Source organism: Cariama cristata, unplaced genomic scaffold, assembly GCF_000690535.1.
Source record: "Cariama cristata isolate BGI_N322 unplaced genomic scaffold, ASM69053v1 scaffold9588, whole genome shotgun sequence".
Lineage (NCBI taxonomy): Eukaryota > Metazoa > Chordata > Aves > Cariamiformes > Cariamidae > Cariama > Cariama cristata.
Window position 1 is genome coordinate 46,573 of NW_009629499.1, and position 12,296 is coordinate 58,868.

Sequence of the window (12,296 nt, forward strand, 5' to 3'; positions counted from 1 at the left end):
AGAATACCTGAAATCCCAACTCAAAGAACAAGATAGAACAAAAAGAAACAAAAAGCCCCCAACCAACACCACCCGATTGCCTTTTCCAGTGAGTTAGCAGTAACAACAAAACACAGCTGAAGTCAGAGACCAGATCTCTCCGCAATGAAAAGGCTCCAACTCTGGATCAACCAACTGTTGAGAACAGTAAAAAAAAAAGTGAATATCTCCAAAGAATTAGAGTCCCTCTGCGTTTCAGAAACTTCCATTCGCTTCTCACTGTAAGTTGTGGAAATGCATCCAAAACTCTTGGGTATTCCACGTACGGACAAGAATGAGGAGAAAGGGAGCCAAGATTGTAAAACAGAGTTTGGCACAAAACTCCCCAAGTAGATGCATGTGTATTTCTCTCTCACAAAAGGCACACATTTGGTTTCCTATCAACAATGGGAAAGATGGGATGTCATACCCTGTTACACATACAAGATTATTAACAGCTTCACAAAAAGGCATTTGACTATGCTGCATCTTCCTCATAGCTGCTTACAACATGTTAACACCACAAACCTCTCCAGAACACAGCAGATTTGTCCTCAGCATAGACTCCTTTGTCCATTTGTACAAACTGGAGCACAGGGAAACGTCTTTTTGTGTAGCAATTGTTTTTTCCACATGTACACAGCAGGAACAGTATAAATTAGGGAGGTTAAAGATATTGCAATATTAGTTCTTTTTCTCCAAGTAATTTGAGGGCACCCAGCCTTTGAATGGCTTCACACCATTCATGATCTGGCAGTACCACCAGCCATTCGGGTTCCTTTCAAGGACCTCCATGCAGACACCTTCCTGAAACCCTGCAGTTTCCTCATCTCCTTCATAGTCTGCAATGGAAACATAAATGTCCTTGAGATTGTTGTGGATGAACTGAGATTTCTCAATGGGCTTTGGCCTGACTGTGGACACAGGAATCCCATTCCTCTGGGTAGGGAGGTTGGAGGTGGTCTCTGAGCCCTCTGTACCCAACTGCTCAGGCTGCTTTCCCTTCACGTCACCAGGCTGTGACCATGCGTTGCTGAAGGAGGAATTCCGACGGACGGTCCTAAGGTGATCTGTAGCTGTTAAAGACTCATTTCTGCGCAAGGAGCATGACAGGTTGTTATCCTTTGGTGGTGGAGACACAAACACTGATTGCGGCCGGACAGCAAGTTGCCTCACACCATTCCTCATTTTGACTGGCCCTGCTGGTTTTGAAAAACCACCAGGAGGTTTGCTTGGGATGGGTGGTGTTGCACGTTTGCTCTGGTTGATGGTATTCAAAGCCTGAACCCTCTTCTCTATCTTCTCTAAACTGTTTGACTTGTTTTCATTTTTCCTATTCCTGGCAAATGAGGCATCAGTATCTGCTGATGTGGTTTCTCGCTGGTTATCAGGGAGAGCCAAATAATGGGAAGGAGCCCAGCCTTCCATGTCTCCGTATTTCAGGTACCACCATCCACTGGCTTGCTTTTCCAGCACTTCCACTTCTACTCCTGCTGGGAAGCAAATTTCAGAATCCTGTACCTTTTGGTATGAGTCAGTGGTCACATAGAAACATCTGGAGTCATTTTCTTGCTCAGCTTTGACCGGATGGCTAGAGCAGAAAATACCACGGGAAGGAGCTGTAATGAGATCAGCCGAACTCCTCCTGACAGGATCATCTTGGTTCTCAGAAGCTGTGTGTGGGGGGCTCTCGGACTCTTCACTTCTTGAACCTTTAAGTCCACCTCTGAGTTGCCCAGTAGGCCTCAGCTGACGCCTTAAAGTGCTGATATCCATCTTTTCTTGGCTTTGCGAGTCTGCCTTGTTCAGGAAGGGTTTGGGCCTAACAATTGGCTTTGCTCTAATGGAAGGACTCTGCCCAGGCTCTTTCTTCATGCCTGTTCTTGGCATGCTACGTAAACCAACATCTGAAGCTGACCTTGGTTTTGTCTCCTCGCTCCTGGAATAGTGACATTTTCCAAGATCGGGCTGGATGTTTTTGTCTGCCTTGAGCTTCACAAGGGATGATTTAGGAGAGTTGGAACATGGAGAATTCCTTCGGATCAAGGAGAGAGAGGAGCTTTTCTGAGAATCGGAGTCTCCACTAGATTCCTTATTGGACAAAGCATCTTCCACATAACGCCTGAATCCCTCGTTTTCATAAATGGTCTCTTCTTCGTGAGCAACATCTTCTGAAGACTCTCCTACTTTGAACTTCGCTTTCTGAAGTGATGACACGGGAGATGGCTTGAGGGGCTGAAACAGTCGTTTTTCAGGAGTGCCCTCTTCACGATGACTTTCACTTACTTCACACTCCGAGTCAAAGCCAAAGGCAGGCACATCATACTCAGGTTCTTCATATTTCAGCTTGTGGGGAGAGTCCTGGGTATCTCCTGAAGAAATTGTTCCAGGAGTTGTTCCTTCTTCAGAGTCTTTTGGTTTACTGGGAGGTGCTGGGGGAGGAACTTTTGGGCGGGTTAAAGTACTGGTTCTTCTGTTTAAATTTGGCTTCTTCCTCTTGTCAATGTAAGATGCTGGAGCCCATCCTTCCTTCTCTCCAATCTGCACGTACCACCAGCCACCAGAATTCTTTTCTATAACCTAGGAGATGACAAGGAACATGCCACTCAGATAAAAGTCTCAACCAATTGCTTTCCACTCCTCCCCTTTCAATCCAGTCCCCTGCAACAGCCAAATATTACAATTTTTCCAGCTGCACTGTTAAGGCTCACCTCTGCTTTTTGTCCTCCACGAAAGCTTATGCCATCAGAGATACACGACTGGAACTCTGCAATGGTGTAGTATTCCACTTCCACGGAGGGTGGCTCTGGTGGTTTGGGCAACTGAAAACCCTATGGCAAATTGGAAGTTTTGTTCAATTAAACCAAAGAAACAGTGGGCTGAAGAGCAGTATGAAAAAATATTTGCCTTTATTCACTAAAACTCTTCTTTCTTCCTGTGCTACTTCCTAATGATAACTTCCCAGTTCTCCAGCGTGGAAGCTGATGTATTGAGATGGGCCACAAGGGAGAAGCCTTTGAAAATACTCACTGTTCATGTCGTGTTCACCAGCTACTAAAATTGTGATAATCTTTACCTGAACAGTAAAACATTTTACTGATGGGCCATAAAGCATGAGCTGCCATTCCAGCCACAGTAACAACAGCCCATTTATGCTGAGATTTTGTCCAGAAAGACTCAGTTCTGGATGGCTTGCCACAACTGCAGAAAACAGCATTGCAACAGGCTTATAATAGATTCTGCCTATCATCAAATATACTACCTTAAAATGTAATCCTAATAAACTATTGCTCTTAATCTGCTGCCAGATTTTTAAACAATCTGAAATACTCAGTGATATCAGCTAATGGGCATCTGTTGTAGCAAGAAACAAGGACAATATCATAGACCTCTATGAAGAGTTTTCCTCAGCTAAAGTGATAGGAGAAAGGAAGGACTTTACTATAGGATCAAAAGATTCCAGGTTCCTTCCCATAACAGAGACCCAGAACCTCTAATAAGTCCCAACACAACCTGCATTTAAAGTACATAGAGGCTCCATAAGAAGCAGGACAGTGCTACTTACAGCCATTCTGGCAGAATACCAGATTCCTCTAAAAGCTAAGTACCTTTACATCAAGCTGTCACATGAGTTTGTTACAATTATTTTTAAGGTGATAAATGGGATAATAGTCCTTTCAGGAATTTCAATATTGAAAGCTTTTCAGATCAGCACTTTGCGCATCTACAGAATGACTAGATGATGGTGAAGCTTCACAGCTTCCGCACTTCACTGCTTATGGTTCTAACACAAGAACTGCAGTGTTTCAGATCTCTTGAAAACAAGTCAGACCTGCCACAGACAGACACAGGACAGCCAAAGACACAAAATGATCCTAAGCCATTAATGGGAGAAAGGCAAATTGCATATTGTACTTTATTCACACGCTCCTCCATTTCTAAGACATCCTCATCGTAACTAACAATCCATGTTTCATCACACACAGCATGTGGCATTTCACACAGAATGCATCACTGCACCTTAGGAACCATGTCTAACAATGTTATAATTGGATGTTTCTGCACTATAAATGCTGAAATACAGCAGAAGTGCAGCATAATAAAATGCCTTCAGATAATAGGATGGTTTGGATTAAATGAAGATAATTGGAAACAGCAGACATGTTCAGGGTTTCACATATATTATCACTGTTATTTTTAGCATGAGATTAAGTGTAGTACTCTTGCCAAAACAAAGTCTAATTGAAAATAATGCAAAGAGAAATAGGAAGAAAATGCTAATATGCTATTAATCTAGTTTGTTATGAGGCATCTCAGATGACACAGAAAAATTACAAGTCACATACTGCTCATAAAGGATACAGCAAAGATTAAACACTATGTATTGCCTAGTTATAAACATCTTATTAGCTTTTGTACAAATAGACTACTGAGTAGTTCCTATCTGAAGATGACAGTCCTAATCTCAAATTGGTCCAAACTTCCAGAATTCTAGCTTTGAGGATAAACAATCATAGGAGCTCTCATTCCTGTAGCACACATCCTTCCATAAGAACCAAAGTCACTTTAAACATACACAAGAGTGAAGTTTAGCCACATCAGAGATGGTAGCAATAGAAGGAGGGAAGACGTCCCCAGTTGTTAGACAAGAGAAGGTCAAAAGATCCAATCTAGGCTAAAGACACCCAAAGGAACTTTAAAGCTTGTTTGGCTGACTCGGAAGGTTTAATGCTCATGCACAGAACATAGTAGCTTTAGGATATTCTCCCTTCAGTTCAATACCTGCTTATTTGGGGCAACATTTTGAAAAACATAATTTCCCAGTTAACATTAGGATGTCCAGAGGTCTGCTCAATACTTAAATGATAAAATGAACAGACATGCAAATAAAGGATCTCTCAGATATCCCCTGCACCTTGCACAGCTGTAGAAAGTCTCATAAAGCACCCGCACACCTACCCCACTGCTAACATATACCATAAATGAATACAAACCAGACTGGATTCTCTTCTTGGGGGTGGCCTTGTTCTTAGATTTGGAGAACCTGAAAGGGAAAGGTAAAAGGTAGAGTTTATTTAACTTTAAACATATTTTTCAGCAGCTCTCTGCTGTTACACACTTTGAGAACATTAGAAGTCAGTATTTGCAATATTTAAGGCATCTCTATGAAACGAGAAAGGAAACTATGAGGGTATATTAGAAATACCAAGGTAGCTTAGCTATGCATCTCAGCTAAGCCAGCAAATTTAAGAGGAAATCACTGCCAGAAAGTAGTGGATTGTATTTTCTGCTGGAACTGACCAGCTCCATTGGAGACTGGCCAGCAAAGATTTGGCCTAATACCTAGTTTTCCCTCTAGCAGTAAAAATAATCCACTAAATTAATAACACTCACACTGTCCTCTACCATAGTATCTTGCCATTACTTGCACAGACTAGCGTTAGCATCTGCATTTTGCAGATGAAGCAGTAAAAACATTATAGCAACTTGCCCCCAGGAAAATAGCAGAACAAATGCAAGAGAAGACATAGGTGGTCTCCTTCACTTTAACACACCATCACATCATCTGCATTACTGGGTATGGGGGACATGTTTTAGAGTGTTCAAAAAGGAAAAATATCTTCTCTGGGAGAAAGAAAAAAAGTGAACACATACTGGCTAACATAAAGAAGAACCAGCCAGCCCTTATATAAAGTGAAGTTAAATTTTATCACTACTAATGAAGGATCATGTTCTGGAGCCCCTGCAGATCTACAGACAATGCAAAGGTCTGCTCATGTGGACTCAACTATTAGGCCAGGACACATGGGACCTTAGCTGACAGGCAATGCGAGCCTTGAAAGGTAGAAAACAAGAATTCACTGCAAGCCAGTGGAAACCTAGACTACTGCCTTACTTATTTGAGCCCTTTGTGGTGCTATCCTTGCTATGGCTGGGGATCCCTGGGCCAGTTTGGAAGCCTGCTTGTCTGGAGTCATCATGGCATTGCCATTAGAGTCATTGCACAGGATGGGCAAACTGATTTCCTTCTTGGTGATATGGGCTTCCGTAGTCTCGTTTTCTGCTTGAGTTTCCTTGTCAGTGGATGATTTCTTGTTTAGCAGGTTACTGATCTCCATGATGTTTCCTATGATTTCCACTGGCCCAGTTAAGTTTTTTTTCCTAGATGGAAGATCATCTTTAGCCTTCTTCAGATATGAAGCTGGGGCCCAGCCCTCTTTGCCTAGATACCTGCAAATGCAAAAGGAAACATCATCACATCAAACACAGCCTTCTCACTATTTCAGGTATAATAGCTAAGGCAAAAGTGATAGATGATAACATAAACCAAAATTTGTGGTTCTTGGATAAACTTTTGTGGTCTTTGTTCATTTATTATCTATTGATTAGACATCTCAAAGCCAGCTGAGCAAACAGTGAACTGTGGACTGCTGTTAAAAGCTGTCAATCATGCTAAGGAAGGAAGTTCTCTGGGTAAGAAATTCAGTTACTCGCAAGGCAAAGGATTTTACCAGTTTGCTTTATGCCACACTTAGACAGTACTAGGTAAACTCAGTATTTTCCCATACTGCAAAAAAGCAAACTAGTCAGTAAAATATTTTAATAGCTTTAATACTTCCTAGTGGCAACTCAAAATGGGAAAGGGCTAAAATAAGGGTGTACAGAGCCCAGTACAGAGCCCTTATGTTCGCAGTTTATAAGGCCCTTGTGCAAGCCTTCCCCCTTGCAATTATAACAAACACTGCCCCTCCCATAACTCCTAGTCCTGTATGATCAGCTTCTCTTACGGAGAATATGGGACTCAATCTGGTGCAGCTTCCTCTAGCACTGCAAGGTCAAGAAATAATTTGACTACAGAAAAATGGCTTTGATGGAGAGTCATTTTCCTGAACAAGCTGGGGCGATCTGAAGAAATAAACTGGGAAATCTGAACAGACACCTGAATCCAGTATGTGTTCCCGGAGCACCAGCCTGAGCTGCTCATGCTACACTTCAAACTGAAGACATTCTTCCACAACTGGGCTTTTGGGAAGATGGTTTTTCTAACTCCTGCCATTCCTAACACCTCAGGAGGGATTTCAGATTACAATCAGACTCCAGGGAGGACCATGTGGATGAACTTTGCTTTCCCTAATGAAACCGTAACTTACTACAGAGTGAGTCACTGAAACCCTTCTCTCTGTAATCTCTCAAGATACAGTTCAAGTTCCTGCTTTGGGTAAGTGAGAAACCAGGCACCATTAAAATCCTGGTGCTCGGGAAATCTGCATGAAATACAAAGCTTAAAACAGTAGGACTCTAACGCTCTTTAATGAAAATGGAGACTCATTAGACAGCAGAGGAATGAGCTGGGGGCAGGTGGGGGAAATATCAGCAAATCATCCCCTGGCAGATGAGCAACTTTATCATGCCAACACTTGCATTTTGAGGTTTGCAGTGAGATTTCTGCACCAGGGCACACCCTGGCCTCATTCACCACATCCAGACACTCAAGAGTGGTACTGGGACTTTTTTGGGAGAACAGGAAAACGCAGTGTAGCTTTGCTTCCCTAGACTTCATTACTCTTCCTGTACAAAAGCAAATATAATTGCTGTACTTCTAGCAATGACCACAAGGATCTTTCTGTCCAAAATCTTGCCTTTTCCTCCCCTCCCATCTAGATCAGCCAGGACTCTAGAGATGCTGCCTCTCCCTACATACCTGCCTTCTTTCACACATAAAGGCAAAGATACAGGATCTCCCCTGTTCAGAGTTTAGCAGCAAGCTGGTTTTTTTTCAAAGATTCTGGTGTCAAAGGAGAGCATCCCAACAGCTCTGAGCTTTGTTTGCCACATGGAGACTTAAAAAGAAGTAGCAAAATGGTAATGACTTGATCTGACTTCCAACAAATACACAGCACCCACCCATTGATACTATGTCAAGATGCAATGTGGATCTATCCAATCCTGTCCCGTTCGAGGCTTTTGTGGCAAAACCTCAAACTAAGCCAAAAAAAGAAAAGAAGAAAAGGCCTCAATAAGTACCACGTCCCCTATTGTGGCAACGGATCTCTCAGTGCCATTTTCCAGCCCTGAAGACTTTTTAGCTTCATCCCCTTTTGCAGTAGATGGCCCTTTTGCAGAGCTACTGACCAATGCTTTCTGCTGCCTGTGCATCAGGGAAGTTTTTTAAAGGACATTTATAACTTTACATGATCTAGAGATGTAAAGGTTTTAGTCTGTGAGAAAGCCACATTGGCCAATGCACTGAGCGCTCCAGTTCCAAAGGTTACTTTTAACAGAGCTTGACTGTGCAAAATCAGCAAGAAAAAACAGTTTTCATTCATCTTAGTTTGGGGGAGACTTAACACATTTCAGATCAGAAAGGCAGCCACAGGCAGGTTCTGTACTGGCTCCTTAGTTCTCCTGCCAACTGTACGTATTTGGATCAGCCCATATAACCATGCTGCTTCAGACACCTCTGATCTCACGTAGTTGCTCCCAATGAATTGTAGCAGCAATAGCTGGACAATTAATAACTCTGGGCAACACATCCTCAGTAGAGAGGCTGTTGCTGGTTATTTCTTCCTGTGAGTTAGTAAATTCAACCTGAAGTTAATGTTGAACAGTAGTTGCCAGCAACTGTCAGTTTATTTGTGTAATATCACAAATAAAAGCTACTTATGTAAGTCAAATAGGCTTACATTTTTCACCTTAGTCCTTGAATTTGGTAATCTCAAAGCCCTTTGCAAACATCACCTTAGAAGACTACTTGATCTCCCTATGTTATAGGTGAAAGAACTAAGGCAACTTCTAATCAGCTTCAGAGAAGTCGTGAACCTGTAACAATCTTCATTTCATGTCCAAGATTTGAATCACAAGTATCCTTCCTTCATTTATACTCACAACCTACTGGAGACATTTCAAACCCCATCCTGGATTCCTCCTCATTTCAGTGTCGCTAACACCTCCCAACTGCACTTCATTCACATGGGCTGAGGCTCAGAACGAACCACAAAATGAAGATGCAGGCAAATAAAAAAAGCTTTACTTAGCACATTGCTACTTACTTGGCCTGCGATCCACTTGGGCATCATGAGATTACCTCCAGGTGACAGTAATTGATACAAAGTAAGATCTAAATAAGGGATGCTAATGCCAGCTATGATCATACCAGGAAGCACACAGATCCAGTGAACTCAGTATAACAGCAGGAAAGATCACAGGTCAGAGCCTTTCTTTCACTTCTCCAAAGTACCAATGATTTTATTTTTTTTTTTTTAAGAGTCATAATGCACACAGAGCAAAATAAAGGAAGACACCAATACTGCCTCTAGCTCCTACAGCATTGAATTGGGAGGGTCACAGAATTAGGTGCAGTGATTTGGTTCCTCTGCGATTCCAAAACTCTCCTTGTTTATACTACATGAAGGAAAAAATGGATTCAAACCATAGGAATGTTAAAGAAGTCAGAAGTGCCTCTATGAGTCTGAGAGTCACATCTGCTTTCCAGCTCCAGAGCACTGGAATTACTCCAGAGGGAAGCAAACTGGGGGGGGGGAGAAAAGAAAAAAGAAAAAGAAGGACAGGAAATGAGGATCAGCACATGGCCAGGAATTTGGGGAAATTACATATTTAAGGTGGAACAAGCTAATGTTTTTAAGGTGGATTCCATTTGCAAGCTGTTGGATTTGTTTTTATTTCTACACATTGACGTGCGCGTTCGGTCTCTGTTACCCAGTCCAGCAGACAACAAGGCAGCAGGATTCAACTGCAGTTTCTTCCTGCTCCCTCTCCTCCCACACCCACTGCAGGAGAGGGACTTGCTCCTTTTAAGGCACTCAATACTCAGAAAAGTGTATTTCTGCAGAAGAGGAATCCTTTTCTGAGTGGTACCTAACAGTATTCAGACCAGTTTAAGTCTAATAAACAGCACACCATTTTGGAGATCAGCTACTCAGGCTGCAAAGGACCAGCTTGCAGAGATGGATCACCACATCAGCATTTCCAAAACTGTTGCCCATGGAGGAAAAAAAAAAAAAAGTCTTTCTAAGAGCAGTTTAATTCTCCAGCAAGACTGCAGCATAGTGCTCCAGAGCAGCAGAGAGGATGAATGCTGACACCCAACACACTCGTCACACACATATGGGGAGCACCTAATCCACCTTTCAACAAGAAGAGAGGTTGCTCAATTCAAAATGCCCCTTACAAAAAAGCCAAGGGCATGCTGCATTCCCCAAGTTCCATGGGGTGGCTGGGACATCCACCGTCCTTCCAGCAAGTGTCACCGTTCACCAGAATACACTTCTGCTATATAGGAAAATGTGTGTTTTGGGTTGGCCCAAAGGAGTGTGTGAGGAAAAGGGAAAAAAAAAAAAAGAAATTCTGCTTATGGTAGAACTGTTAATATGGCAAAGGGGAACCTACAGTACTAATAAGGCTGAATTTCAGACGAATACCAAAATAAACTAGAGATGTCTTGCAATGTTTCTCCCCTCAGAAAACCTATGTGCTCTTGATTCCTCTATCTGCAACTTTGGATTCCACTTCTATGAATGATTAAAGGAGGGGAAAAAAAAAGTGACCTGACCAAACCCACACATTTTTTAGTTCCTCCTATCTAGAGTGCCTTCCTGGCTCTACTGCTATCTTTATTTGCCTATTCCCTCTATGGGAGCATTAGATAGAAGTAAAAATAAAAATTATTAGTTTTCCGAGTAAAGGACATCAAGAAAAGCAACAACATTGCTTTAGCCAGCATTTTCATAGTCCTCATTCAAAGCTGATATATCAAGCAGAATCCAAACAAAAGTTATGGCTTGGGGAGGGAAAGGGGAAAAAATAATCACTATAATTACAGGCTGAATGGAAAAAGATGACTAGAGGAGATGTTTTGCACTGCCCAAGACAAACTTCTGTTTTTAGGCTACCTGTTGTATGACATCTTGTTTAAAGACAAATGGGATGTCATAGCACTGCAGGATTCACAAAGATACAAAACAAGGGTCAGGTTTTAGTGCTACTTCATGATTCTAAGTGCTGCATGAACCTAGATGGAGAAAGCTCTCATTAAGTACTCATCCTGACATCTTGTATCACTATCTGAGACATACCTAACCTACCTCCTCCCCATAAGCATTTAAAAAGGGGATTCTTAAGTCACAAACGTCCTCTATGACTGCTGTTTCAAATACATAACAAAGTTTGATACACAAAGTTTGATACACAATGATACGCCTGGCCTTGGAATCCAGTCCCTCTACATTAGGACTATCTAACGTGGACAGGGAGATATCAGGCCAATTAGTTGAAACCATCAATAAGTTTGAAAAAGGGCTATAACCAGCAAACTTATACGCCTGAAAATAGCACTACCTGCCCCAAACAGCTCAAGAGATCACAATCAGCCTTTTCAGCATCGCTATAAATAGATTTAAATATGTTGCAGAATAAGTCTTATACTGGAAACACATTAAAATTACACACAACAGAAAACCTTGTTAGGTCTCATAGATCTTAATTCAGATATGGGCTTTTAACTTGAAGGGAAAAAAAATAAATCTACAATTTCAGGAGTTTCCCCACTGGAATGGTCCACAGCTTTTGCAGACACTATAGTGCTACTTTCATCACCATTCTATTATCTTAGCTTTTTCTTTACATTTATTCAAGAGGCTTTATGAACAATTTGGGCTTCCTTGCCCAGCTACAGAATTATCTAAACGCTAACATTAAGTGAGTGATCAGAAAAGCTCATTGTCACAGATTCTGCAGCAATCTGGATGCACGGCTTCTTTACCTTATGTACCACCATCCTTCCAGGTTCTTTTGGATGACCTCCACGGTGACCCCTTTTTCGAACCCAATCTCATCCTTCCCCTGGCTGGCGTATGGCTGGATAGTGACATATTTCTCTTCTAGTGAGAGGAGAAAAGGCAACATCAGTTAGGGTCAGAATTAGTCCAGCTGTTTTTCTGTTCTGCTTGCTTTTAAACTGTTATGCAGTGATTACGTGGAGCCATTACAAAAGGCGGAGCCCTGCTCAGGGGCCCACTGATTATTTATGCTGACGACATGATAGATAATCAGCCCCTTGCCACTACCCTGCTGCTGATAATCACAAAACGTTTCCATGCCAATAATGACACAAAGTCCCCAGAGAGCTTCCCCCCTTCCTCCCGCTCCCCCGCCTCCAGGTTCCTCGAGCGGGTAAGGGAGAGGATTTGAAGCTGGACTTAACTCCCGTACTGTAACTTGACAGAATCAACCCGGCTGCCAAATCAGCCAAGCGTCACTGC

General features: G+C 42.2%; 1 protein-coding gene across 1 annotated transcript in view; it reads right to left on the reverse strand.

The window, feature by feature from the left end:
• Positions 1-213: 213 nt before the first annotated feature.
• The window catches only part of SH3PXD2A (SH3 and PX domains 2A), a 182,044-nt gene continuing 169,961 nt past the window's right edge, over positions 214-12,296 (reverse strand). Inside the window, exons 8-12 of the mRNA XM_009705187.1 lie at positions 11,798-11,915; positions 5,915-6,249; positions 5,013-5,062; positions 2,730-2,849; positions 214-2,598 (exon numbers count right to left, since the gene is read on the reverse strand). Coding sequence (XP_009703489.1) covers positions 703-2,598; positions 2,730-2,849; positions 5,013-5,062; positions 5,915-6,249; positions 11,798-11,915 — 2,519 coding nt within the window. The 3' untranslated portion in view covers positions 214-702. The remainder of the gene's footprint in view (positions 2,599-2,729; positions 2,850-5,012; positions 5,063-5,914; positions 6,250-11,797; positions 11,916-12,296) is intronic.